General features: G+C 37.4%; 3 protein-coding genes across 14 annotated transcripts; 1 reads left to right on the top strand and 2 right to left on the bottom strand.

The window, feature by feature from the left end:
* Positions 1 to 3,802: 3,802 nt before the first annotated feature.
* On the top strand, positions 3,803 to 12,289 carry LOC140828953 (uncharacterized). Of its 12 annotated transcripts, none has more exons than XM_073191839.1 (11): positions 3,803 to 4,001; positions 4,419 to 4,511; positions 5,032 to 5,156; positions 6,321 to 6,855; positions 6,964 to 7,045; positions 7,232 to 8,655; positions 8,932 to 9,011; positions 9,094 to 9,186; positions 9,276 to 9,349; positions 9,982 to 10,108; positions 11,649 to 12,289. In XM_073191839.1, exons 1-11 carry the CDS (start codon positions 3,917 to 3,919, stop codon positions 11,730 to 11,732), a joined length of 2,802 nt encoding a protein of 933 aa, XP_073047940.1. In that variant the 5' UTR covers positions 3,803 to 3,916; the 3' UTR covers positions 11,733 to 12,289. The 12 variants fall into 12 exon arrangements, with proteins under 12 accessions (XP_073047940.1, XP_073047936.1, XP_073047935.1 ...); XM_073191835.1 differs by having other exon boundaries at positions 6,321 to 7,045; positions 7,232 to 8,548; positions 8,579 to 8,655; XM_073191837.1 differs by adding an exon at positions 4,648 to 4,808 and having other exon boundaries at positions 3,955 to 4,001; positions 6,321 to 7,045.
* Positions 12,290 to 12,877: 588 nt separating this feature from the next.
* Positions 12,878 to 19,630, bottom strand: LOC140828952 (uncharacterized). Its single transcript, XM_073191833.1, has 5 exons — positions 19,514 to 19,630; positions 18,791 to 18,863; positions 18,435 to 18,592; positions 13,484 to 13,559; positions 12,878 to 13,295 (listed from the first exon to the last, which is right to left on the bottom strand). The coding sequence occupies exons 2-5, from the start codon at positions 18,837 to 18,839 to the stop codon at positions 13,087 to 13,089; spliced, it is 492 nt and encodes a 163-aa protein (XP_073047934.1). The 5' UTR covers positions 18,840 to 18,863; positions 19,514 to 19,630; the 3' UTR covers positions 12,878 to 13,086.
* Positions 19,631 to 20,808: 1,178 nt separating this feature from the next.
* Positions 20,809 to 23,560, bottom strand: LOC140828951 (E3 ubiquitin-protein ligase At4g11680-like). The gene is made up of 3 exons (XM_073191832.1): positions 22,733 to 23,560; positions 21,475 to 21,826; positions 20,809 to 21,098 (listed from the first exon to the last, which is right to left on the bottom strand). Exons 1-3 carry the CDS (start codon positions 23,257 to 23,259, stop codon positions 20,955 to 20,957), a joined length of 1,023 nt encoding a protein of 340 aa, XP_073047933.1. The 5' UTR covers positions 23,260 to 23,560; the 3' UTR covers positions 20,809 to 20,954.
* Positions 23,561 to 23,742: the final 182 nt, after the last annotated feature.

Genomic DNA, 23,742 nt, shown 5'->3' with positions numbered 1-23,742 from the left:
AAATTTTGGTTAGAAAAGTAATTATTTTTTGGATATATTAAAATTATTTATATTAAAATACATATTTTAAAATTCTATTAAGATGCATAACAACAATTTACATACTCTTTTGAAAAAATTGAAAAACATAATATTATATAAAAGTTTTTATATTTTATTTAATATGATATAGAGTAGTAAATATAAATTCCATAAAAATAACACACAACTTAAAACCTTAATCGAAACTAAATACAATGATATAATCAATGCAGACACTTAAATGTAGTTTATAATTTCAAAAGACATCAAATTTTAATTTTGATTTTAAAAAATAAATTGAAAACAATTCACATTTAGTTACGTATTTATTTCCTATTTGTTTCAGATACTAATGTGGTATGTGAATATATTAATAATGATAATTTTTTTTAACATATTATCTTTAACGAAAAACTCTCTAGATATGGCAAAAACATTGTTTATATATGTGTGTGCGTGTGAACTATATAAAATAAATTAAATATAAATAACACCCATAAATAAAAAATAAATTTACAGAAAAATAATAATAAATTTTGATAATGAAAAATATATTTTAACTTGAATTTATGTTGTTTCCATATGCTGATAGATTATATCAACGAGTTAAGAAGAATTTAAACACTAAATGTATTTTTGAATGAGTTAAAATTAGTTTATTTTGATTGAGTTCAGTTTCAATTTGAATAAAAACATAAAAAAGCACATAATTTATAGATTATATTTAAACTGATATAAAAATAAATTAAATTCAAATTTAAACTAATAAAAGAATTGATATAATTAATTCAAAAAATAATTGAAGTTTATATTTTCAAATTTCTTTTATTCACATTTGAAATTTTTGAAAAAAAAGATATATATATATATATATATATATATAATTTTTTATTATAAAAATATCAATAAAAATAGCATAAAATTAAATGTTATCAATCATTTATTGCAGTTCACATATTTCGAGATTAACGATATATATATATTTTTTTTGAATTGTCTTTTTGACGAGAGCTTAGTATTTTAAGCAAAAACTTATCTTATATATTTTTGAATTCAAATTGTATTCAGCACAACCTCGTTAATATGAATCGTGTGATTAAACCAATATATTAAATCATGTGATTGAACCGATGTCAAATCTTTGAATGCTATTTATTTTTTCAAGATATTTAAATTTAAAATTAAAAGTTAAATTTATATTTTCAGTAAATTCAATTTTAAAACTGAAATTTGAAAAGAAAATTGATATGTTTTACGACAATTTTATTAATTTTCATATTTTAATTTATTACATATTAATTATCAAATAATTCAAATTGTGTTATCCAAGGCATGAAAACTTCCAAAAAAAAATTTGAAAAGACAATTTATTTTATTGTTATTTTCAACTGAAAATTGTAATATTATTAAATATATTAAGAAATATTTTTATTTTTTTATTTAATAAAAAATTTGGTAGAAACTTACTAATATATATATATATATATATATATATATATATATATATATATATATATATATATATATATATATATACACACACACCATTACAATGATTATTGAAAATATTTAAATTGAATTTAAATTTGTGGGACCTGTCATATTTTTGGAAGTTGTTGGATATGAATAATTAGACTTTAGTTAATTATTTTTTTTATGGTGTAGGAAACCTACATATTTTATCCTTATGACTAATGTTGTTGTATGCAAACAACACAAAATTGGGTAAACCGCATTGACAAGTCATGTGAAGCTCTAAGTGTTGATAGACGAAATCGAAATCATGATCGTTAGGCTAAAAAATCACTTACTTTACTAGCTTCACCAACATAGACACCCCTAGGGAGCTAGTTGATTATACATTTTTTTTACTGAACTGTTGTCTAAAGTTCTATAAAGATTTAAATTGTAAATTACCAAGTTGTCTATATTTGTTAATTTATTATCCATATCATATCATTCTCTCATCTCATAAGCCAAAATGTACATCGAGGTTTTGCCAATTAACTCGAGTCATTACAATTATGTTCGTCGAATCGGTCCCATAAGATAAATGGATTGAGTTATAAATATCTCGACCTGTCAAATCTGACACAAATTATTTAGGTCTGGTGAGCTAGATCATCCGTCATCCGATCACATAAAATAAGTGGGTTCAACTTACCAAAATGGCAAGCAGGCCCACCCAATTTTCACAGTGCTATAAATTGTAAGCAGACCAAGAAGTTAAAGGGAATTGTAAGATATATTGCATAAATCTATTTTGGTGCAGAAATGTAAGATATATTGCATAAATCTATTTTGGTGCAGTTTTTGCACCAAAATAGTGCAGTTTCTGCACCAAATATAACATCCATCTCCAACCCATTTACTTCAAATCTTACACTAAAAAGTATATTCCTAAAATATTCTTTTTGTTTCCTATTTATTTACAAATTTAACAATATAATTATAATTAATGTTAATATTAGTATTATAATTATAATTAATTTTTTTGTGTTTGAATTTTTATTATGAATTATATTTTATATCAACACGATTTAATTTTACTCTTCATTTATATAATATTATTATTAAAAATATTTAATACATATTATATTAATTAAAAATCATTAAATCAAATTATTCCTTATTTTTATTTATTTATTTAACTTTTTCTTATTATTTATTAAATCAAATTATTCCTTAATTATTATTTATAAATCATTATATCTAATTATTAAAATAATATATTAATATTAAATTATTATTTAAATAATATTTATAATTTTTAATATAAATATTTATAGTAAATAAAAACAAAAATAAAAATAAAAAAAATTAAAGAGCTCTGCGCCAAATTGACGCAGAGCTCTCCTCTGCGCCAAATTTGGCGCAGAGGAGATGGAGCTGCGCTAATTTGGCAAAATAGCGCAGCTCCATTGGGGAAGAAACCCTGCGCCAAAATGGCGTTGATACCCTAAGTGTGTAAGAGACTAAGGAAGTGTTTTGGAGATTTTTTTAATTATTTTAAATTTCTCATACTATACGTTATTTCGAAGTTAGTGAGAAACTAAAATAGGGAGTATTTGGTAATTAAAATTTAATGCTAATACAAACTAAAGTTTGAATAATTGCTTACAAACTTAACTTTTAGTTAAATGACAATCATATCCTTAAACCATATAAAATCGACCTCTTTTAATTATCTAAAATTTGATATTCATATCATCAACAATTTGTTTATATAATTATTAATACATTATGAATATTGTATCAAAATTCATTTATTTTTTATAACATACATGCTTAAAAAATTATTATAAGATTAATACAAATAAAAATGAAAAGATTTATATAAATACACAAAATATGTATAAAGTAATATAAAAATGCAAATTATATAAAAATATAAAATATTATTAAAAAATTAATATGATAAATATTATAAAGATATAAATACCAACTTGTAATTTTAAACCCGAAACAAAAAGCAGAAGAAATGAAAATTATAGAAGCTGAAACTGAATTTGACATTCACAAACACTCAAACATTTTTATCCATGTTATATTTGTAAGTGAGATATGGTAAATATCAAGCCAAAAAGTTAATCCAAATTAAAATTAAAATTAAAATTAAAATTAAAAGATCTTCTGGCGAAGAGTCGTAGATGGGCCGAGTTGATCTATAACAAAAGTGGGCCTAGACGTGTGGATCATGCAGTCCAATTCGAGTCCATCAGGGTATCGATTCTATAAATATGGAAGAATCGAGGAGAAATGCAAGAGACTTTAATTTTTTTTTTAAATAATTAATAATAAGTAATAAAGCATTCAGGGCTTAGGGCTTCCATTAGATAATCAATCAGCTGGCGTATAGAGTTTTTCTTTCTGAAAATCTTCGGATTCTCGATCGATGGGAAGGCGAAAGGAGCGTCGAATTGCCGCCATAAGCGCCGCTGGTCGCAGAGTTAAGCTTGATTTGTGTGTGGAACCATCCGGTATGCGTAATTGTATTATTATTTAAATTTACGATTTTGGGGTCCTGGGCTGCTGTTTTTTGTCAATGCAAGGTGTATAAGTTTTGTTTGATATCTCAATGCTAAATACTTCGATTGATTGCGGAATGAAGTCGGGTGGAATTGGTTGAGAAAATCATCTAGTCACGCTTCCGCACTATCCTAGATATTGAAAATTCGGTGCTGAATGGATCACAATTATGTATCCAATTGAACCTTAGCTGAAAACAATGACTATTGATATTATTTCTCCCAGTTGACCTCCTTCAATTCCGGTATCTCTTTTTCGGGATTATGCTGTTTTATAGAACAGTTATTTGATATATTCATGTCAGCATCTGTATGGAACATTTTATTTGACCTGATTGTTACTTACATACGTTTATTGCCATTTATTAGGAGATTTGGGTGGCTCCTCTGCTCAGGACGAACTTGGAGGGGACAGTGACTCCAGAACTCAGGCCGAGTTACCTGATTCACCCTCTTCCTCAGGTGGGTTCCATCAGTTTTCTTCAAGGACTGCTCTTTGTAGAGACATATGATGTGAACACTTAATATTGGTGGAAAAATAAACAGTATTTTTGCTACAAGATTTGTTATTAGCACCCCCAAAAATTGTTGTTCTCAGACTGTAGGATGGCTGTGGCATTGGGAACAATCAAATGGTTATCAGCCTACATCTCCTCCCTGCCACAGTGCATTATTCTGTTAACTATCGACTTGTCAGTCTCTTATTTTGGCGGCATCAAAGGTGGTCTGAAGATCAGAGAAGGAACTTTTTCGATATTGGTTCGTATGTCTTTGGCTTTATTTGCTTTTGGGCGATGCTGATGCATTCCACTTTCTACAGGTGGGGTGGTTTTGCAGAATGCCTAAACCTTTGGCCTCTTTTAAATTGGCTGTTAACCAGTGTTTTGAATGATTGTTCTTTTAAATAGTACCATTTGTTGCTACAGCTATCAGGCACTTTGAAATTTCTGTGGCATTTGACTGTATGGTGGTTTGTCTGCAGGTCCACAGCTAAATAATCCTCTTATGCTTCTCGAGCAATACAGTGATGATGACGTGGATGAACTTCTGAGCGAAGGTCAAGATGCTGGTGCTGCCAAGGACCCATCTTATGAGGTTGATGACACGGTGAGTTTACTAGCAGTGGCTTCTATTGTCTGCTGTGTTATTGGCAGAACCAGGCGGACTTTGAAACCTTTGAAGCATGTAGCAATGCTTCTTCAGTATGATTGAGCTGAGTTGAACCGAAACTTTGGTTATGAGATTTACCAAAATGGATGCCAAATGAAATAATTTTGTTTGGTTATGAAGTGAAAGTTCTATCAAACCCAGAGTATTAACAGTCAAAAGACTATCCCTTTATTTTATTCTAGAGCTAGATATTTATGTTATTGTTGAAGATATACTGACATAGTATTTTCCTTATTTCATTATTTAAATATTAATGGTGCTAAGCTGTTTCATGTTTTAATTAAAAATTGTTTTGTTCAGTACAATTCGATTAATCAGCATCAAATGCTGAAATCAAACCAAATACCGAACTGAAAGACTACTGGAAAACAAGCTGATTTTTTTTTGGCTTGATTGTGTTATGTGTTCCAGTTTTGCGCAATCAACCAACTTGTGGACAACCATAGAAGCATATGCACCCCCAGAAGCAGATGACCCAAATTTTAGATTTTAATTTTAAACCAGCTATTCATATATAGATGGAGGACCTGATTTACATTTTAATGACTTTGTAGCTTTCTGAACTTTATGTATGTTCTATTGTTTACTCTCAAATGTGATGTTTGTGTTGCGGCGTAGATCTGGGGGCAAGGCGAGGAATGCGCTTTGCTGAAGGGGAGCGCACCAAGTGATAATATATGCAAACATCTAAATATTCTGATAACAAGTCATCATATATAAGTGAATATGTACTCACGACTCTTAAATAGTAAGATAACAAAAATTCATTAGTCTGTTAGCAAAAAGGAATAACTATCACCTGTCACACCTTTGAGGTTTGGCCCCATTGTGTACACCTTGTTAACTTTAAATATATACGCACTGCCGGAGAAGTGGCTTGCCAAGGTATGCATTGTTTCCTCAGTGTCTTGTACATTCAGTACTGATAATTGATTGCACATCCAGATATCCTGAGGCACAAGCTGATTGCTGGCACTTGAAATTTCAGTTTTGGGATTTTCTATACTACTTTCACCTTTTTCATTTCATGGATGTCAATTTTTGCTATCTTTAACTCCTTTATTGCTGGTTGCCCTAAATTTATGTTGATATTTTTTACAGACAAAAGGCATTGGTGAAGAAACAACTGAAGATATTGGAACTGATGATGTGAATGATCCTTCTGTTCAAGTGGTGAAACAGCTTGAGATGGATAATGATGATTCTGTGTCGCAGGATCTTTTGCAAAAATTTGGGAAAGGAGTCAGTTCATTTAGTTATACTGATGATTTGCACAGAGAAACAAAGGCGATTGAAGAAGGTATACATGCTGCAACACATAGTGAACCAGTTGGAGACGAGAGTTCAAGCTGGAAAAAGGTGTTGCATGAAGAGAGTAGTCAATATTATTATTGGAATATTTTAACTGGTGAAACTTCATGGGAAGTACCTGACGTGTTGGCTCAGGCCACTGTTGTGAGTCATCCAGAGAAAACTGTTGGTGATACATCAGGAACATCTGTGGATGTAGAACAAGAAGATGCAACGTTTGAGAAACTTAAAGAAGGTTCTGAGGCCATTTACAAAACTAGTGGTAATTCTAGTAAAGGGGCAGAAGCAAATGGATTTGAGGAAGGATCCAAGGGTGATTCTCTTGGTAATGAAATAGCAAATACAGATGCCTGTCAAAATTGTCAAACTTCTTTGCTTGATGATGCTCCAGTAGTTAATGATGCTAAATATAACTGCAATTTACTTTCTATAGACTGCAAATCAGGGACTCATTTTGTTGCGCGTCTGTTAAAGCATTGTGACATCCTGTTAGAGCGATTGAACTCTTTGGAAAGGTATGAGTTTAGCTGTCCATATCGTATCTTCATTTCCGTTCCAATTATCACAGAGTGTGCCTTTTTTATATGAAAATGAAGACTAAGCCATGCAGATTCTTTAGTTTTCTATATCCAGTTAATAAAGTGAGTTTACCCCTTTCATTTAGTTTACTTAACTGATTCTTCTCTATCTGTTCAATTCAGTTTGAATTGGAATCTGCAATGGCAAGATATTAAATTAAAATACAAATTGGAAGTTGAGATCAGACTCTCCGACATTATGACTTTAGCATCTCATGGATCAGCCTTACTTCAATTTTGGTTGTATACTGAGGAACAGTTAAAACGACTTGATGCAGCCATAGATGATGCTATTCGGCAATATGGTTCTGCTCCTATAGGTGAATATGAAGCTACTGTTAAATCACAAGAAGCCTTCAAAGTTGATTCAAATGAAAAGAAGGGACCATGTCAGGCTGCTAAAGAATCAAATCATCCTGATTCTACTTTTGAGAAGTCACATATTGAAGCTTATAGTGATCTTGCCACCACAACTGGACTTGTGTCTTCGCTGGTTAATCCCATCACGTGTTCTAATACTGAGACTGAAGGAAAGGATGAAATCGTTGGGCTTGAAGTGCAAAGTGAAATAATATCCAAATCTGTTGTTTATTGTGGAGAAGAGGTGGACATGGATGTGGACATGGAAGTCGAGGACACATCTACTTCACTGAAATCATCTATTGGAGGTGCATCAGGTGCTCATTATGATATCCTATCCCACGAACAATCAAATCTACAACATCCTCCTGCAGTCCACGAGCCATTGCTGCAGGGGCAAATGTTTAGTGTACAACCACCTGCCACAAGTTGGATTCATCAACTGTCTCTTGAAAACGGACCTTGCCCCCCTCCACCTCCTGATAATGAACCTTTTCCCCCTCCACCACCTGATGACTATCCTTTTCCCCCACCACCGCCTGACGAGCCTCCAGAAACATCTTATCCTCCACCATCACATTTCGAGTCTGTCCATTCTTTGCCTTATTCAGAGCACTATGTGCTGACATATCCTTCCTCAAATCTTGATTATTTTGGGCAATCAAACACTGAAATTTCTGGCGCCACTCTGTATTCCCATCCTGAGGGAGTGCAAGTTTCTGCTTCCCATATAACACCTTATTATGAACCAGTTTCGAATATCTATGCAGTCACTCCTTTGGTAGGCAACCCCGGAGAACCTAGTTCATATTATGGCCTTCAAAATGGCAGTCTAAATCATCCTTCATTGGTGAGTGGTGCAGCTGTGGAGTCTTCAAGGATTCAAAGTGAAACTGTTCTCACAAACAAGGACATTGATACTACATGTTCCTTAGGTTCCCATGCAGAAACTGCCTATGATTTATTTCCAAAAGCTAATCCTAGTGTTGTCAAGTATGGTCAAGGGTCTGTAAAGGAGGCAGAGTTCTTGGATGCTCAACTTGCTATTGGATCTCAATCAACTACTTCCACGAGCCATGGATCTCAATCAACTACTTCCACGAGCCATGGTGCTAATGCTTTGTCAGCCTCTGATACTCCAACTTTTGTTTCTGCTGCTGCTGCAAGTTCCAAGGTTCAATCCAAGGGTAATAATTGTTAAAGTGTTCTTTTTGTTCACGAGGGTTAAAGTTAATGAATGTGGCACGTACTGATATTAATTTATAGGAACTAGCAAGATAATTATTGTGTGATTATGTAAACTTATGTGCTAGTTATTGCATTTAAGACATAACATCAAGTATAACACATGATTGCTTCTGACTTTATATATAGCCCGACTTTCAGCACCACATGATTTGATTTTAAAAATGATTTTAAAAATGCTTCAAACACCTGATTTTTAGGTTTTTCCACCTTAACAGTTTCACGTAGTAAAAAGAGAAATGTTGCTATGGTATCCACATTGAGATCTAATAAGAAAGTCTCCAGCTTGGTGGACAAGGTACTGACTCATCTATTTTTAATTATCTTAGTTTTTTTTTTACCTTGAAATACAAAATTGAATGTATCCCTTCTATACGCAGTGGAAAGCTGCAAAAGAAGAGTTGCATGAAGAGGAAGAAGAACCTGAAAACGTTTATGAAATGTTAGAGAGGAAACGGCAACGAGAAATTGAGGTACAGAAATTTCACACTTCCAGTTATGTTTCTATTATCACTAAATTGGGCTTTCTTCCGCCGTTTCTTTGACTGATTTCTTTTTTCAGGAGTGGCAAGCCCAGCAGATTGCCAGTGGGGAGGCGAAAGAGAATGCTAATTTTCAGCCACTGGGTGGTGATTGGTAACTTTCTAACCGTAGATCAAAATTTAAAATTAAGCTTGTGTAGTTGATTGTTGGCCTTATTCTGCTATAATACCCTCATACGGTGTGTTTCGACCTTTCCTTGTGTTTCTCGAGCACACCTTGAGGCTTGAATCCTCCCTACATAACCCCATGAATGTGGGATTAGAGTCACCCTGTGAAAAAATTAAGTGGTTACCTCATCGAGGACTCTAGGTGTAAACAAATCGAATCGAACCGAATATCACCAAAATTTGAAGGCTCAAATTCTAGCTCGAGTTCGATTTAAAATTCGAAAACTTTATATTTTCGTCGAATCAAGGCTCAAGTCCGAGCTTGGTTGAAAATATTTGAGAATATTCACGAGCTATTCGAAAATAAAAACTCGAAAAATATTTATTTAACATATAACTATTTTATTTTAATAAAATATTAAAGCTCGCGAGTTGCTCGTGAACTATTAAATATATAATTTGGGGTCGAGTTTGACTCAAATTTGATTATATTGAGTACGAATCAAATATTTTTCGAGTGGACTCGAAAAACTCGCGAACTCGCTCGGTTCATTTACACCCCTATTTTATCAATCCCCTTGGTGTAAAAGATGTGGCGACTGGCATGTTATGTTACAGGCGAGAAAGGGTGAAGCGGAAGAGAGCCCAACAAATGAAAGAAACTGAACACAATGTTTCAAAACCCACTGGACCTGAAGAACCCAATCTTGTTGAACTTTCAAGAGATCTTCCATCTGGGTGGCAGGTATTATTTAGCTGCTTTTATTCTCGTATAGGAAATACAACACTAAGTTGATGACTGTGTCTCATGCAATGTCATGGAAGGATGTGAATAATAAGTGTAATTAAAATGCATGATGCTCTGATCTGATGAAAAGTAAGAATCCCATATGCTGATTTGCTATATTGTTTTTATAACAAACAGTCTCGTCCATGCATAAAAAAGTTGAGATTATTTTCACTCATTTCTTCTGATATCTTATACCCTGTATGAATTGATCCCGCATTTCAGTCAACTCATTCTTTGATTTTTCCTCCAATTGCTTGAGATATTCTTTTGGTCCCGACTCATAAACTCAATTCAATACATTAGTTAGTTTAGAAAGTGCAGAGAACTTTCTGGCATATTGAAACAGATGCCAAAGAGCACGAATCAAAAGACACAAAGTGTGTAACAACACGCTCTTCTGGTAACTTGAGTTAATAAATTTTGCCAGGCGAGAACAAACGCAAATTAGTTCCTCAGACCCAAAGCATGCTAAAATTGTGTCGAATCAGGGCACAAGGTAACACTAGCGGTTAAATGCTAGGTTGGAAAAATGTCACATTTGCGGGAGCTGCTTTTAAGTTATTGGAGCGATCGCTAAGCCATGACACTGGTGGATCATGTGTAAAGTCTCAACCTGGAAATTGTGTTTCGACAGAAGTTATTGTAATTCCCCTTCTCACTTCTGTTTTTGGGAGGAGGATGAAATGATGAAAGTGTTTTACGATATTTTCTAACAATAAGTTTTAACTATTTTGTAAGGCGAGCTCGAATGTGAAGGAGTTGGTAGTTCCTATTGCGAAATTGTAAACTTGTGGAATGTTGAGGGAGCGTTTGGTTCGAATGATAAAGTGGGATAGATTATTTTATCTCATTTTATCCGGCTTTTGGTACGCGTGATTATTTAACCAAGTCAATCCCTCCTATGAATGATTAGGTTATATTAGGTAGGTTAAAATAATACCTCCTCACCCCTAGTATTATTTATCTACTCTTAATCCATCCTATTTTTCCAATTTTACTCTTCTCCTAGATTCAAACTCACCACCACCTCCCGCCAGCAACCGCCGCCGCTGCCACGACCGCCGCCGGCCGACCGCCGGAGTCGGCGCCGACCATTTCGGCGCCGGCCGAAATTTCAGGCCGCCGCCCCCCGCTGGCCGTTTCCGGCCGACCATTTCCGGCCAGCCGGCCGCCGCCGCCGCCGAGAAGGGGAAGGGCAATTTTGTCTTTTCATCAAAAAATTCAAAATTATCATATATTTAAAAATCTTACCAAACATAATATTATTTTACACCATATATTACAATCCTACTACAATCATTTTCTTTATCATTTATATACTAATCATTAGTTTATCCTATCCTTCCAACCAAACGTAGCCTAAATGTTGAGGTTCGTATGGTATGTTTCTCCTATATGCCGAAGTTAGCTTTTTTGTTTTGTTTGAATGTTTAATAACTGATCCTTTTTAACTGCTGGAAATATTGCCTAAGTCACCTTTTCCTTGTTTTTGCAGGCTTACTGGGATGATTCTTCAAAGAAAGTTTATTATGGAAATGCGGTGACATCTGAAACAACCTGGAATAAGCCAAAGCATTAGAAGGCTTAAACAAAGTGTGGGGACTGGCAATTTTTGGAAAGGTGACTGGAATACTCTGTATGGTCGCAGAAGATCCAGCTCTTTTTGTTTGTGTTAAATGGTTTAGTCTCTCCATACATCGCAAATATCCCGAATGGGTATGATTCGAGAGAGCTTTGAAGTATTTTCTGTTAACCACTATCAGTACACAGATGCATACAGGATCTGATGGTAGTCAACAAGAGTGCAAGTTTTGCCATCGTCGACAACCCAATCATACTGTGTAGTCTCCAGTTATAGGATCTGAGAATAGGTAATGATGCATAGAGGAATGAATGTGATTTCTATGTTTTTCGTGCACAGTCTCTGTGCGTAGGATCTGAGAATAGGTAGCTATAACACGTATTTGGATGGAAACAAATTAAAGTGGCTCATTTTGTTGGCTAATGTCCGACATACTTCTTGGATTGGCTTCCTTTGGGAAGCGAACTACAATTATAATCTTTGTTTGTGGAAGTTCGGAAAGAATGATTAGAGTTGTAGTTTAAAGTTCCAGAATGATGTTCTTTAATTTAATTATTTTTTTTTCCATTTTTGTTCTAATAATGTAATGTTTTTTTTAAGTTGTAGGGGGGAGCTTGCTGCTATTTTTTTTTTTTTTTTTGCCCTCCTTTACCTGCAACCATATTGTAGCAGGAACTATATGCTACATGAGTTTTGAAAACCTTCACGTGATCATTTTGATTCTGATGGAATTAATCTTATCAAGAATCGAGTTGTACTCTTATATGGTTGCTTCTGATAAAAATTGGAATCGTTGATGGAATATGTGTCAAAGTGAAAAAAGTCACGCTGAAAAAAAAAATGTGCCCACGATCATCGTATGCTGTTAAAAGAAACTAAAATCAAATCAATTAACGAAAATATCAAAATTAATGTCCTAACTACTCAATTTAAGTAGCAGTTTAATAGTGTTCAGTAACTAACCGATTTATCAAATCCTTGCATCGATAAATGAACATTTTTAAAAAAAAGGTTTCAGGTGTGTCATCGCCGTTTGGTTCACCCTGGGTGATTGTAATAAAATCAACAAATATCTAAATTTTAACGTTCCTGCTTCATTAAGCAATTTAATTTGATTAAATAATTGCGATCACATGCAAATATGAATTAAATTTCATTTTCTTTTAACCGATTAAGGGTTACAAATCTGGATCAGAATCGAGCCAATTAACGTTATTGATTTTTTTTAGCACGTATTCAAGGGGTTATATCTCTCACTTACAACCTAATCTATCAAAAAACTATCTCAAGTTATAATGTATGAATTAACGCAAATGGAAACATAACACAAGATATGTGGTAATTATCATAATCAATAATCCCTTCGTCTCCTCCTTTCTTCTCGGTAAGGTCCTTCGCTTTCTTGGTCCTTCAAGAAGCCCAAGAGAGCAAGGAATCCGAAAAAGAAAAATCCCCCAGACCAGTGCCCTCCGCCCCCGCCCCCGCCCCCGCCTCCACCGCTGTCATCACGCGGTGGAAATCCTGTTCCACCATCATCAAGTTCTGGAGATTTCTCTTTCCCTGGAATCCATTACAAGATCACTTCAAAATTCAAATACCTTGAAGGGAATGTGGGGCTCATTTGCACAGAAGAAAGAGTGCATCTCCAAAGAATGGCTTCAAAGGTTAAGATGAGAAGCAAGAAAGAAACAAAAATCTAACTCCAAATCATAAATAAAAGAATGTAGAATGAAGAAGGCGGGTGTTACCTTGAATAGGTGCAACAGTAATCGTAGACGATTGCCTGGTAACAGTCTGAGTCTGCTCTGCGGCACAAGTGGCACTCTGCAGTTTGAGATAAGCAATCAGTACATATTTGAAGGCTGTACTTCCAAAATAACGCTTCAAGTTTAAAATATCCTCAACAAGTTCCCAGAAGTACAAGTGCTAGGATGCAAGAAACAGGTTCATGACATCCTCCAAGAAATCTCACTAATTTTATTAGGGACTGATGTCAACCGGGCAAATCGGGTGGTAGCCGGGTGGGCGATTTGCCAAGTCGAGTGTTTAGATATATATGCGAACGTTAATACGAGCTACTGATGGTCCAGGGTAGTTGAGCTCCCTGTCACCTGAACGACAACGCCCGGGATGATTTGAGTAGTAACCCTGAAACCACAGAATGTTAGGGGAGCGCCGGAAGTTGTTCCGGCGTATCCACTCCGACGCTCAAGTCAGTGATGTACGCAAAGGAAAACTTCGAAAGTAAGAATATTTGTGAGTGCTTGTGAGTATTCAGAGAAGAGTCGATACCTCTGTGAAACACCAACGGAGGGTACTTATAGATGAAGCTGGTGGATAACTAGCCCGTAAAGTTCGGATGGTGGTCCATGACTTGAGATCATGGGCCACGTTGCAAAGTGGTGGGCCATGTACTGGGAGTGGACTTGGTCATGGAGTGTGGGAGGATGGGCTCCGTGATGTCCGGAAGACGTGGTAGTCAGAACGTGTCTCTTCCCCGGATATCTTCCATCCGGGTGCTTCGGAGGTACTTTTCGGACCGGGAAGTTTTTACCCCGGGTATTGGCTAATTATTCACTGGGCGGTGGCTCGCCAAGTAGTTCATTGGGAATTCCTCAGATAACTGAGTGCACAACTTGCCGGGCGTCTGAAGATCCGGAATCCCGTTTTTCATCCCGGTTTAATGAAAGTAATTGCATTTTGATATTTTCTCCCTGCTCTAATCTTGCCCAAGTTTGAGGACCTCTCGGGTCAGGGTCTGTATCCGGGGCCCGGGTTCCCTGTCAGAGATGGGACAGTCGCCCACATCCTATTCTGCTAGTATACTCGAGTGCGGTGCTCATATCGAGGTGGCCGGGTAGAATGCCTCCCTGGAGATTTATACAAGAGCCCGGGCCTATGACTGCCCGGAGAGTAGAGCATGGACTTGCGCCTGCCCGGCTCCAGAAGAATCCATCTGCAGACTCACTCGGATTTGGGAATCCATTTGATATTCCGGGTCATCCATGACCCGGGCTCTTACAGGGATATCATCACACATCCCTTAAATAGTCGGGCTAGAGTCATACTCGCTGTCCCGATCAGTCATGCTTGGATTCCCAAAGAGATAATCAATCTTGTTCTATAAAAGCATCGGGGGCTTCATGTTTCCTAGAAATGAGATAAAATGCCGGAGTCTCGTGTCTCATGGACTTGAGATAAGATGTCGGAGTCTCGTGTCTCATGGACTTTAAAATAGATTGTCGGGGCCTCATATCTCCCGGACTTAGAATGGTCGAGGTGCGGAGCCCCGAGCCAGGGTACGGATCCCTGGAATTATAAATAACCAAGGTACGGAGCCTTGGGCCGGGGAGCATGTCCCGGGACTTGGGAATGGTCGAGGTGCGGAGCCCCGAGCCAGGGTACGGATCCCTGGACTTAATAGATAACCAGGGTGCGGAGCCCTGGCCTTCATAAATGGTCGAGGTACGGAGCCCCGAGCCAGGGTACGGATCCCTGGACTTAATAGATAACCAGGGTGCGGAGCCCTGGCCTTCATAAATGGTCGAGGTACGGAGCCCCGAGCCAGGGTACGGATCCCTGGACTTATAAATAACCAAGGTACGGAGCCTTGGGCCGGGGAGCATGTCCCGGGACTTGGGAATAGTCGAGGTGCGGAGCCCCGAGCCAGGGTACGGATCCCTGGACTTAATAGATAACCAGGGTGCGGAGCCCTGGCCTTCATAAATGGTCGAGGTACGGAGCCCCGAGCCAGGGTACGGATCCCTGGACTTAATAGATAACCAGGGTGCGGAGCCCTGGCCTTCATAAATGGTCGAGGTACGGAGCCCCGAGCCAGGGTACGGATCCCTGGACTTAATAGATAACCAGGGTGCGGAGCCCTGGCCTTCATAAATGGTCGAGGTACGGAGCCCCGAGCCAGGGTACGGATCCCTGGACTTAATAGATAACCAGGGTGCGGAGCCCTGGCCTTCATAAATGGTCGAGGTACGGAGCCCCGAGCCAGGGTACGGATCCCTGGACTTAATAGATAACCAGGGTGCGGAGCCCTGGCCTTCATAAATGGTCGAGGTACGGAGCCCCGAGCCAGGGTACGGATCCCTGGACTTAATAGATAACCAGGGTGCGGAGCTCTGGCCTTCATAAATGGTCGAGGTACGGAGCCCCGAGCCAGGGTACGGATCCCTGGACTTAATAGATAACCAGGGTGCGGAGCCCTGGCCTTCATAAATGGTCGAGGTACGGAGCCCCGAGCCAGGGTACGGATCCCTGGACTTAATAGATAACCAGGGTGCGGAGCCCTGGCCTTCATAAATGGTCGAGGTACGGAGCCCCGAGCCAGGGTACGGATCCCTGGACTTAATAGATAACCAGGGTGCGGAGCCCTGGCCTTCATAAATGGTCGAGGTACGGAACCCCGAGCCAGGGTACGGATCCCTGGACTTAATAGATAACCAGGGTGCGGAGCCCTGGCCTTCATAAATGGTCGAGGTACGGAGCCCCGAGCCAGGGTACGGATCCTTGGACTTAATAGATAACCAGGGTGCGGAGCCCTGACCTTCATAAATGGTCGAGGTACGGAGCCCCGAGCCAGGGTACGGATCCCTGGACTTAATAGATAACCAGGGTGCGGAGCCCTGGCCTTCATAAATGGTCGAGGTACGGAGCCCCGAGCCAGGGTACGGATCCCTGGACTTAATAGATAACCAGGGTGCGGAGCCCTGGCCTTCATAAATGGTCGAGGTACGGAGCCCCGAGCCAGGGTACGGATCCCTGGACTTAATAGATAACCAGGGTGCGGAGCCCTGTCCTTCATAAATGGTCGAGGTACGGAGCCCCGAGCCAGGGTACGGATCCCTGGACTTAAGATATAGTGCCGAGGCCTCGTGTCTCCCGAACTTTAAATAGGATGCCGGGACCTCGTGTCTTCCGGACTTTCAAAATTTTGCTTCTCCTGCTATATTAGTTTAAAAACCAAATTACTAACCGAGAAATATTGAATCCAAATTCATTTTCGGTAGAGTGGAACTTCTCTGGTTGAGCTAAATTAGGTGACTAATATAGCTGTATGCTAATGAGTGCATAGAAAATGTTCTTCCATGCCAATCTGGGATAGCTGCTGAGCTTTGAGCTCATATAAAACCCACATAAAATCTGAGTGCCGAGCTGGTCGGACTTGTATGTTTGCCAAGCAGAGTTGGGCTTACTGAGTGCCGAGCGTGAGGTCGGACTTGTATGTTTGCCAAGCAGAGTTGGGCTTATTTTTGAATGGAAACCATATCTACGTCTTGAACTCACTTTCCCACAGACGGCGCCAATGAAGTCAACCGGGCAAATCGGGTGGTAGCCGGGTGGGCGATTTGCCAAGTCGAGTGTTTAGATATATATGCGAACGTTAATACGAGCTACTGATGGCCCAGGGTAGTTGAGCTCCCTGTCACCTGAACGACAACGCCCGGGATGATTTGAGTAGTAACCCTGAAACCACAGAATGTTAGGGGAGCGCCGGAAGTTGTTCCGGCGTATCCACTCCGACGCTCAAGTCAGTGATGTACGCAAAGGAAAACTTCGAAAGTAAGAATATTTGTGAGTGCTTGTGAGTATTCAGAGAAGAGTCGATACCTCTGTGAAACACCAACGGAGGGTACTTATAGATGAAGCTGGTGGATAACTTGCCCGTAAAGTTCGGATGGTGGTCCATGACTTGAGATCATGGGCCACGTTGCAAAGTGGTGGGCCATGTACTGGGAGTGGACTTGGTCATGGAGTGTGGGAGGATGGGCTCCGTGATGTCCGGAAGACGTGGTAGTCAGAACGTGTCTCTTCCCCGGATATCTTCCACCCGGGTGCTTCAGAGGTACTTTTCGGACCGGGAAGTTTTTACCCCGGGTATTGGCTAATTATTCACTGGGCGGTGGCTCGCCAAGTAGTTCATTGGAAATTCCTCAGATAACTGAGTGCACAACTTGCCGGGCGTCTGAAGATCCGGAATCCCGTTTTTCACCCCGGTTTAATGAAAGTAATTGCATTTTGATATTTTCTCCCTGCTCTAATCTTGCCCAAGTTTGAGGACCTCTCGGGTCAGGGTCTGTATCCGGGGCCCGGGTTCCCTGTCAGAGATGGGACAGTCGCCCACATCCTATTCTGCTAGTATACTCGAGTGCGGTGCTCATATCGAGGTGGCCGGGTAGAATGCCTCCCTGGAGATTTATACAAGAGCCCGGGCCTATGACTGCCCGGAGAGTAGAGCATGGACTTGCGCCTGCCCGGCTCCAGAAGAATCCATCTGCAGACTCACTCGGATTTGGGAATCCATTTGATATTCCGGGTCATCCATGACCCGGGCTCTTACAGGGATATCATCATGGACTTAAAAATGCACCTGAAGTTTTTGGAAAAGTCCCTCAACTTGGAAATAAATATACAAGTTGTGATCATAGAACTATCCTGTGAAACATATTTTCCTCTCTCAGCATCGCCACAACCACTTGATAGACTCAAAAGAAACTAAACCTTATATGTTAATCTTCACCAAGAATAGTGCATCTTTTCTACAGTCTGATGATTGTTTCAAAAAGAAACTCTTAGTGCCAAACATAAAGATTCAATAAAAAGATAAGACCCTATCTTAAAGTCATCATTACAAAATCAATTGGCAAAAAGTAAATGTGATCTCAAGCACAAGTACAACATAATTACCAGGGAAGCAGCACATATGGCAGCGTGTTTTACTCGAAAAGCATGTGCAGCACTTTCTCTGCTTTGGAAGGGCTGAAACCGCAATTGGAGTGGCTTAAGCCCAACTGGAATGAAACCGACCTTCTTCTTTTGCTTCAGACATTGATCTTCTGATCTTGCTGTGAAAATGTTATTCAAAAGCATTAACCATTAAGTGTATGTGCACTCTCAAGTATGGCTCATTTCACATTGTTCACAGGCATTTAAATGCATGAAAACAGATCTGAATAATGATGAGGTAGACTACTCGACGGTATTTGAGGAAATGTTATGAATAAATCTGAATAATTTAAATGTTCTGAGATGACATAACATACCAATGGATAGAGTTGTAACAGTGCTGGCGAAAGTAGTACTTGAAGACATCCAGACACTGAGAAATAATGTCGCCTGAAAAAACGGTAAAACTATGACTGAGAAAGAATAAATAAATTTATGCTGTTCACCAAGATAAGGAAACACGTATTGATGAAGCATCATGGTGTAAGATTAGTTCCAAAAAAACATAATTTTCATCTATGAAGTTGGTTTGCAGTATGAGATAGCCCAAACACATAATCAAAAGTTTCAACCAATATAGCAAGAAACAAGGGAAGATAACAAAAAATAGCAAACCAACCAAAAAACAGCTCACATTTATGGATACGGCAAAGAGGAAAATCTTTTGCCATTAAAATGTACTAGAGAATACAATCATGCTACGCAGTTAAACCTTACATTTAAACCATTCACGCCTTTAAACAAAGTCATGTAGGAAACTACAATATTATATTAAATAAAGAACCGGTTGAATTATACAAAATTAGGTTTCCTGGACATTTAAGGAGTTCAAGTGTCTCGATTGTTCACACCCTGAATCCACATGATATATTTCCAGATCAATATTTAGCAAATATCAACAAATTAGAGGAAAATATAGGTGGATCATCGTTTTTTTACTCGAAAAATAACACATTAACAGTTTCGGAATCTTCAAATAAACTAAATTGAGCAAACCCAAAATCCTTAATACCAAAAAAAAAAGTATTAAAGCTACAAACTTTATCTGGAATCAAATTGGAGGAGCAGCGGAAGGAGCTGTTAGGGATGGAGGAAACGAGAGAAGAGAGAGGAGCGAGTGAAATCAGACGCGTATACAAAAAGAAAGCTTGTGTGGCGGTTACCACAGCGTGCTTCGCACGTGACATTTGGGTCCTGTTTGACCCGGACCCGATCCGCACCCTTCTAGTGGTATATTATTTATTTTATTGGACAAAAAATTGTATGAGACGATCTCACAGGTCGTATTTTGTGAGACAGATATCTTATTTGGGTCATCCATGAAAAATATTGCTTTTATGATAAGAATATTACTTTTTATTGTGAATATCGCTAAGATTGACATATTTCACAAATAAAGATTAGTAAAATCGTCTCACAAGAGACATACTCAATTAACTTACAAGCTGAGTTGTGCTAGCTTAATTTTGATAATATAATATATTTCTTGAATATTGGCATTTCTTGTATTGAATATATAAAATCTTAGCACATGTTTTTTTACTAATTCATATTGAAGCATGTGAAAATGATATTATTTTTAATAAAATAATATTTTAGATCTACTCAATATTTTAAATTTTAACTTTTTGACGTCCTAAAACAACGCTTCGTTGTGTTCTGTACCCAAAAAAGGAATAAAAATATTAAGCATAAATTTAAAATAAAAATGAAATAATTTTATATTTAGGTATAATATTTTAAAGATATAGACTTTGTTTGGACAAATACTCTTAAAATATGTGTTTGGACAAGATTTTAGTAAATAATTTATGAAAATATTTTTAAAAAGATTGTTCCCTCGCTAAGGCATCCATAAATAAGTTGAATCTAGGAATGAAAATAGAAAAATCAAGTATAGTTTTTAACAAATAATCGAGAGATATTTTTATATTAACATAGAAAGTCGTTGAAACAACTTTTTAACTATAAAAAGTTTGAGTGAGTCTCATATGAGACCGTCTCACGGATCTTAATATGTGAGACGGGTCAATCCTACTCATATCCACAATAAAAAGTAATACTCTTAGCACAAAAATTAATATTTTTTTATGGATGACCCAAATAAGAGATCTGTCTCACAAATACGACCCGTGAGACCGTCTCTCACAAGTTTTTGCCAAAAAGTTTTTATCGAATAGTTATCTAAACACATATTTATTCTTAAAATAACTTTTAAAACATTTATTATTTTTTCGTAAAATAATTGTCTTAACAGAACCATTCAGTTTGATAATCTAAATAGGAAACCAAAGTTGAAAAACATAAATCTCTGTTTGTGTGCATATATTCTCAATAGATACATCAAAGTCCGCATGGCCTGTATAAATACATAGATATACGAAAAGTATCTATATCTTCCATTTCACATTTTAAAAAAAAAAAGAAAAAATGAAAAGAAAAGAAAATTTATGATACATTTCATTTCATTTATCTATTTATTTATTTAATTTGTTGCTTACAAAGAGGACAACAAGAGATGATCTTGAGCCATTGATCAACACACCTTCGGTGAAAAATATGATTACATGGCAACTCTCTCATCTCTTCATTCTCCCTATACTTTGCCAGACAAATGCAGCATTCCTGTCCATGTCAAAAAACAAACATTATCAAATTCAACTACAACTTTTTGGGAAAAAACCATTTTTAAAACACGGGAAATTGGCTTTCAGTCTTCAGTCGTCGATTTTTTTTGTGTTCAGTCCCTGAGTACCCTTTTAGTACCACATTTCCACATGAAGTTGACCACATTTCCACGTGAAGTGTACCACATTTTGTATGATATAGTACCACAATTTTGTGGGTAGAGAGTGAACCCAAAGAAATGTTTTGATTGAGGATTTTTCACCAACTTTCTCTTTAAAATACGATGAATATTGTGTCAATTAATTATCAGTGTGACATGAAATATCACAAAAAAAAAATTGTTGGAAATGTGATGAAACGACCAGATACTTACTAAATCATTTTCATCTCCGAGCTCTAAATCGCATCCGACATTATCTTCCATGTATTTCCAGCAGGGTAAGCTGGCGATCTGGTCATCGGTGGCGCCTCGATCAAGCGAGGCCGTATTGATGTTGTAGCCTAGGAGTCCGCTGAGAAACGGCACACAACAGCACATCAGCACGAACAGTATGAATGGAAAAGAGTAGCTCACAGCATTCCATGCCAGCAGGGAGACGCACAGAACATGGAGCTTCGGGGCTCCGTCATACGACCCGAGTCGTGAGTCGAAGACCCATATGTTCCCCATCACAAACCATATTGCAAACAGCAGCTCTACCCAAGTTCTGAATTTCTGCAAGTTTCTGATCATATATTGTCCTATCATTAATTACATGTAATAACAAGTTCTATCTTTTACATACTAAATGAAAAGATAAGTTTTATTTTAGTGGGCCTACTTGAAAATATTCACGTAAAAAGTATTTGATTCCAAACTTTATATAAATTTAATTTGCAAATTAGTGCAACGAGACAATTTTTAAAACCAATTAAAATTTTTAATATAACATAAATCACGAAAACTCCGTGACAATGCACCACGAATCAATTTTATGAGACATATATTCTATTGACACAATTCATGAAAAATATATTATTATTTTTTTGTTATAAATATGATAAAATTGATTCTTTTCCCGAATAAAAATTGTGAGACGCAAAAGACCTGTCAACAACATAAATAAGTTAAGTTGGCAACACTAGGCACTAGCAGAGTAATTAATAAAACAGTAGGATGACTAAGTGGTCAACGATGATAATAAAATATATATATTATATTATCTTCATATTGTCTTTATCATAAAAAATTATTTATAGTTTTAACATATAAATAAAGATTTTATTTTACATAATTATTATTACTTTTAACACATCTGGTCAATATTTATCAACATCCTCTTAACTAATTTTTATTTAGAGTCGGTCTCTTGTGTGACGATCTTTATCTATAAGACGGGTCAATCCTACCGATATTCATAATAAAAAGTAATATTCTTAGCATAAAAAGTAATATTTTTTCATGGGTGACCCAAATAGGAGATCCGACTAACAAAATAAGATCCGCGAGACCGACTCGCACAAGTTTTTGTCTTCTATATATTTGGTAAATAATTTTTTAAAGTATTTAATTATCATCTAACTAAGCTAGTGCATGCAGTGAATAAAAATAACCAGTTAAACAGCTGAGCGGATCAAATTAAATTATTTACCTCGATTCTTCGGAGCTTCGCTGCTGCTGCTCGACATCAGAGAAATTCGAATTCGGATCTCCTGGAAACGTGAAAACGACCCGATAACGCCAGTGGAGCAGAAAAATACTAATAGAACACACGAAAGCATAGCCCGAAACCCATATCCTCATGGGCCAAACCGGGTTTTCCCCTTTGGAAACGATCAAAGTATATACAGTGACACTAATTTGAACTACCAAACAAACAAACTCTAGCAGCATCCATCTCCCGGAGTCGAATGGGTTAGGGCCGAGGTCCGATCCCGACCCGTTTTGGTAATGGAACACTCTTCTCAAGAAACTGTACCACCTTGCTCTCGATATCTTCATAGCTAACTTGATCAATATAGGAGGGGCCGACGAAATCCGAGAAGGCCGGATGCGTGGATTGGCCGTAGCAGCTGATCTCTCTTCACCCGTTTGCAGAACCGATGAAACCGCAACTGAGTTCCCAATGTTGCATGGTGAATCCGCTGTCAGAAGATATCTCGAGTTCATCTTTCCCATAAACAAAACCAAACACCCACCCTCTGAATTCAAGATTCACCTGAAATTATAAAAAAAGTCGAGAATCCCCATAAAGATCGAATATGGTGTGATGAGGGTACAGGGCGTGATTAAAAAGAATTCGATCGATGGCTGCAGAAGGTGAAGAGTTTGAGTCAGTGAAGCTGGGATGGTGACCAAGAATCCAACGGCTTTGCTTTGATTCCAAGAGAGTCGGATTTGGAAGATAACCACACAACCGTTGGCCTAACAGCCTCGCCTCTCTCTATATATTGTTTAATTCCTACGCAAGTTTGGCTGAAAGCTACCTAAACGTACATCGATATTTATATATCAAATCTCATATGAAAAAAAAAACTGATACTCACAGAAAAATTTAGGGTTCGATTCCAACAGATATCACTAGTTCAGACGCAGTTTCGAAATTACTCTGAGCCCAAAATCACGAATAAGACCGTTCGAAAGAGACCAACATGTGTCCTG

The sequence above is a fragment of the Primulina eburnea genome, chromosome 4 (genome assembly GCF_022965805.1).
Source record: "Primulina eburnea isolate SZY01 chromosome 4, ASM2296580v1, whole genome shotgun sequence".
Lineage (NCBI taxonomy): Eukaryota > Viridiplantae > Streptophyta > Magnoliopsida > Lamiales > Gesneriaceae > Primulina > Primulina eburnea.
Note: the sequence above shows the minus strand (reverse complement) of the source record. Positions and strands in the feature narration are given on the sequence as shown.

Coding starts and splice junctions, on each gene's coding strand:
- LOC140828953 (XM_073191834.1), top strand. CDS start 3,917: ATGGGAAGGCGAAAGGAGCGTCGAATTGCCGCCATAAGCGCCGCTGGT. Junction 4,002..4,418: donor TTTGTGTGTGGAACCATCCG/GTATGCGTAATT, acceptor GCCATTTATTAG/GAGATTTGGGTGGCTCCTCT. Junction 10,109..11,648: donor ATCTTCCATCTGGGTGGCAG/GTATTATTTAGC, acceptor TTGTTTTTGCAG/GCTTACTGGGATGATTCTTC.
- LOC140828952 (XM_073191833.1), bottom strand. CDS start 18,839: ATGTCTTCAAGTACTACTTTCGCCAGCACTGTTACAACTCTATCCATT. Junction 18,593..18,790: donor TGTTACAACTCTATCCATTG/GTATGTTATGTC, acceptor ACATTTTCACAG/CAAGATCAGAAGATCAATGT. Junction 13,296..13,483: donor TACTGTTGCACCTATTCAAG/GTAACACCCGCC, acceptor AATGGATTCCAG/GGAAAGAGAAATCTCCAGAA.
- LOC140828951 (XM_073191832.1), bottom strand. CDS start 23,259: ATGGGAAAGATGAACTCGAGATATCTTCTGACAGCGGATTCACCATGC. Junction 21,827..22,732: donor CGAAGCTCCGAAGAATCGAG/GTAAATAATTTA, acceptor ATATATGATCAG/AAACTTGCAGAAATTCAGAA. Junction 21,099..21,474: donor TCGGAGATGAAAATGATTTA/GTAAGTATCTGG, acceptor TGACATGGACAG/GAATGCTGCATTTGTCTGGC.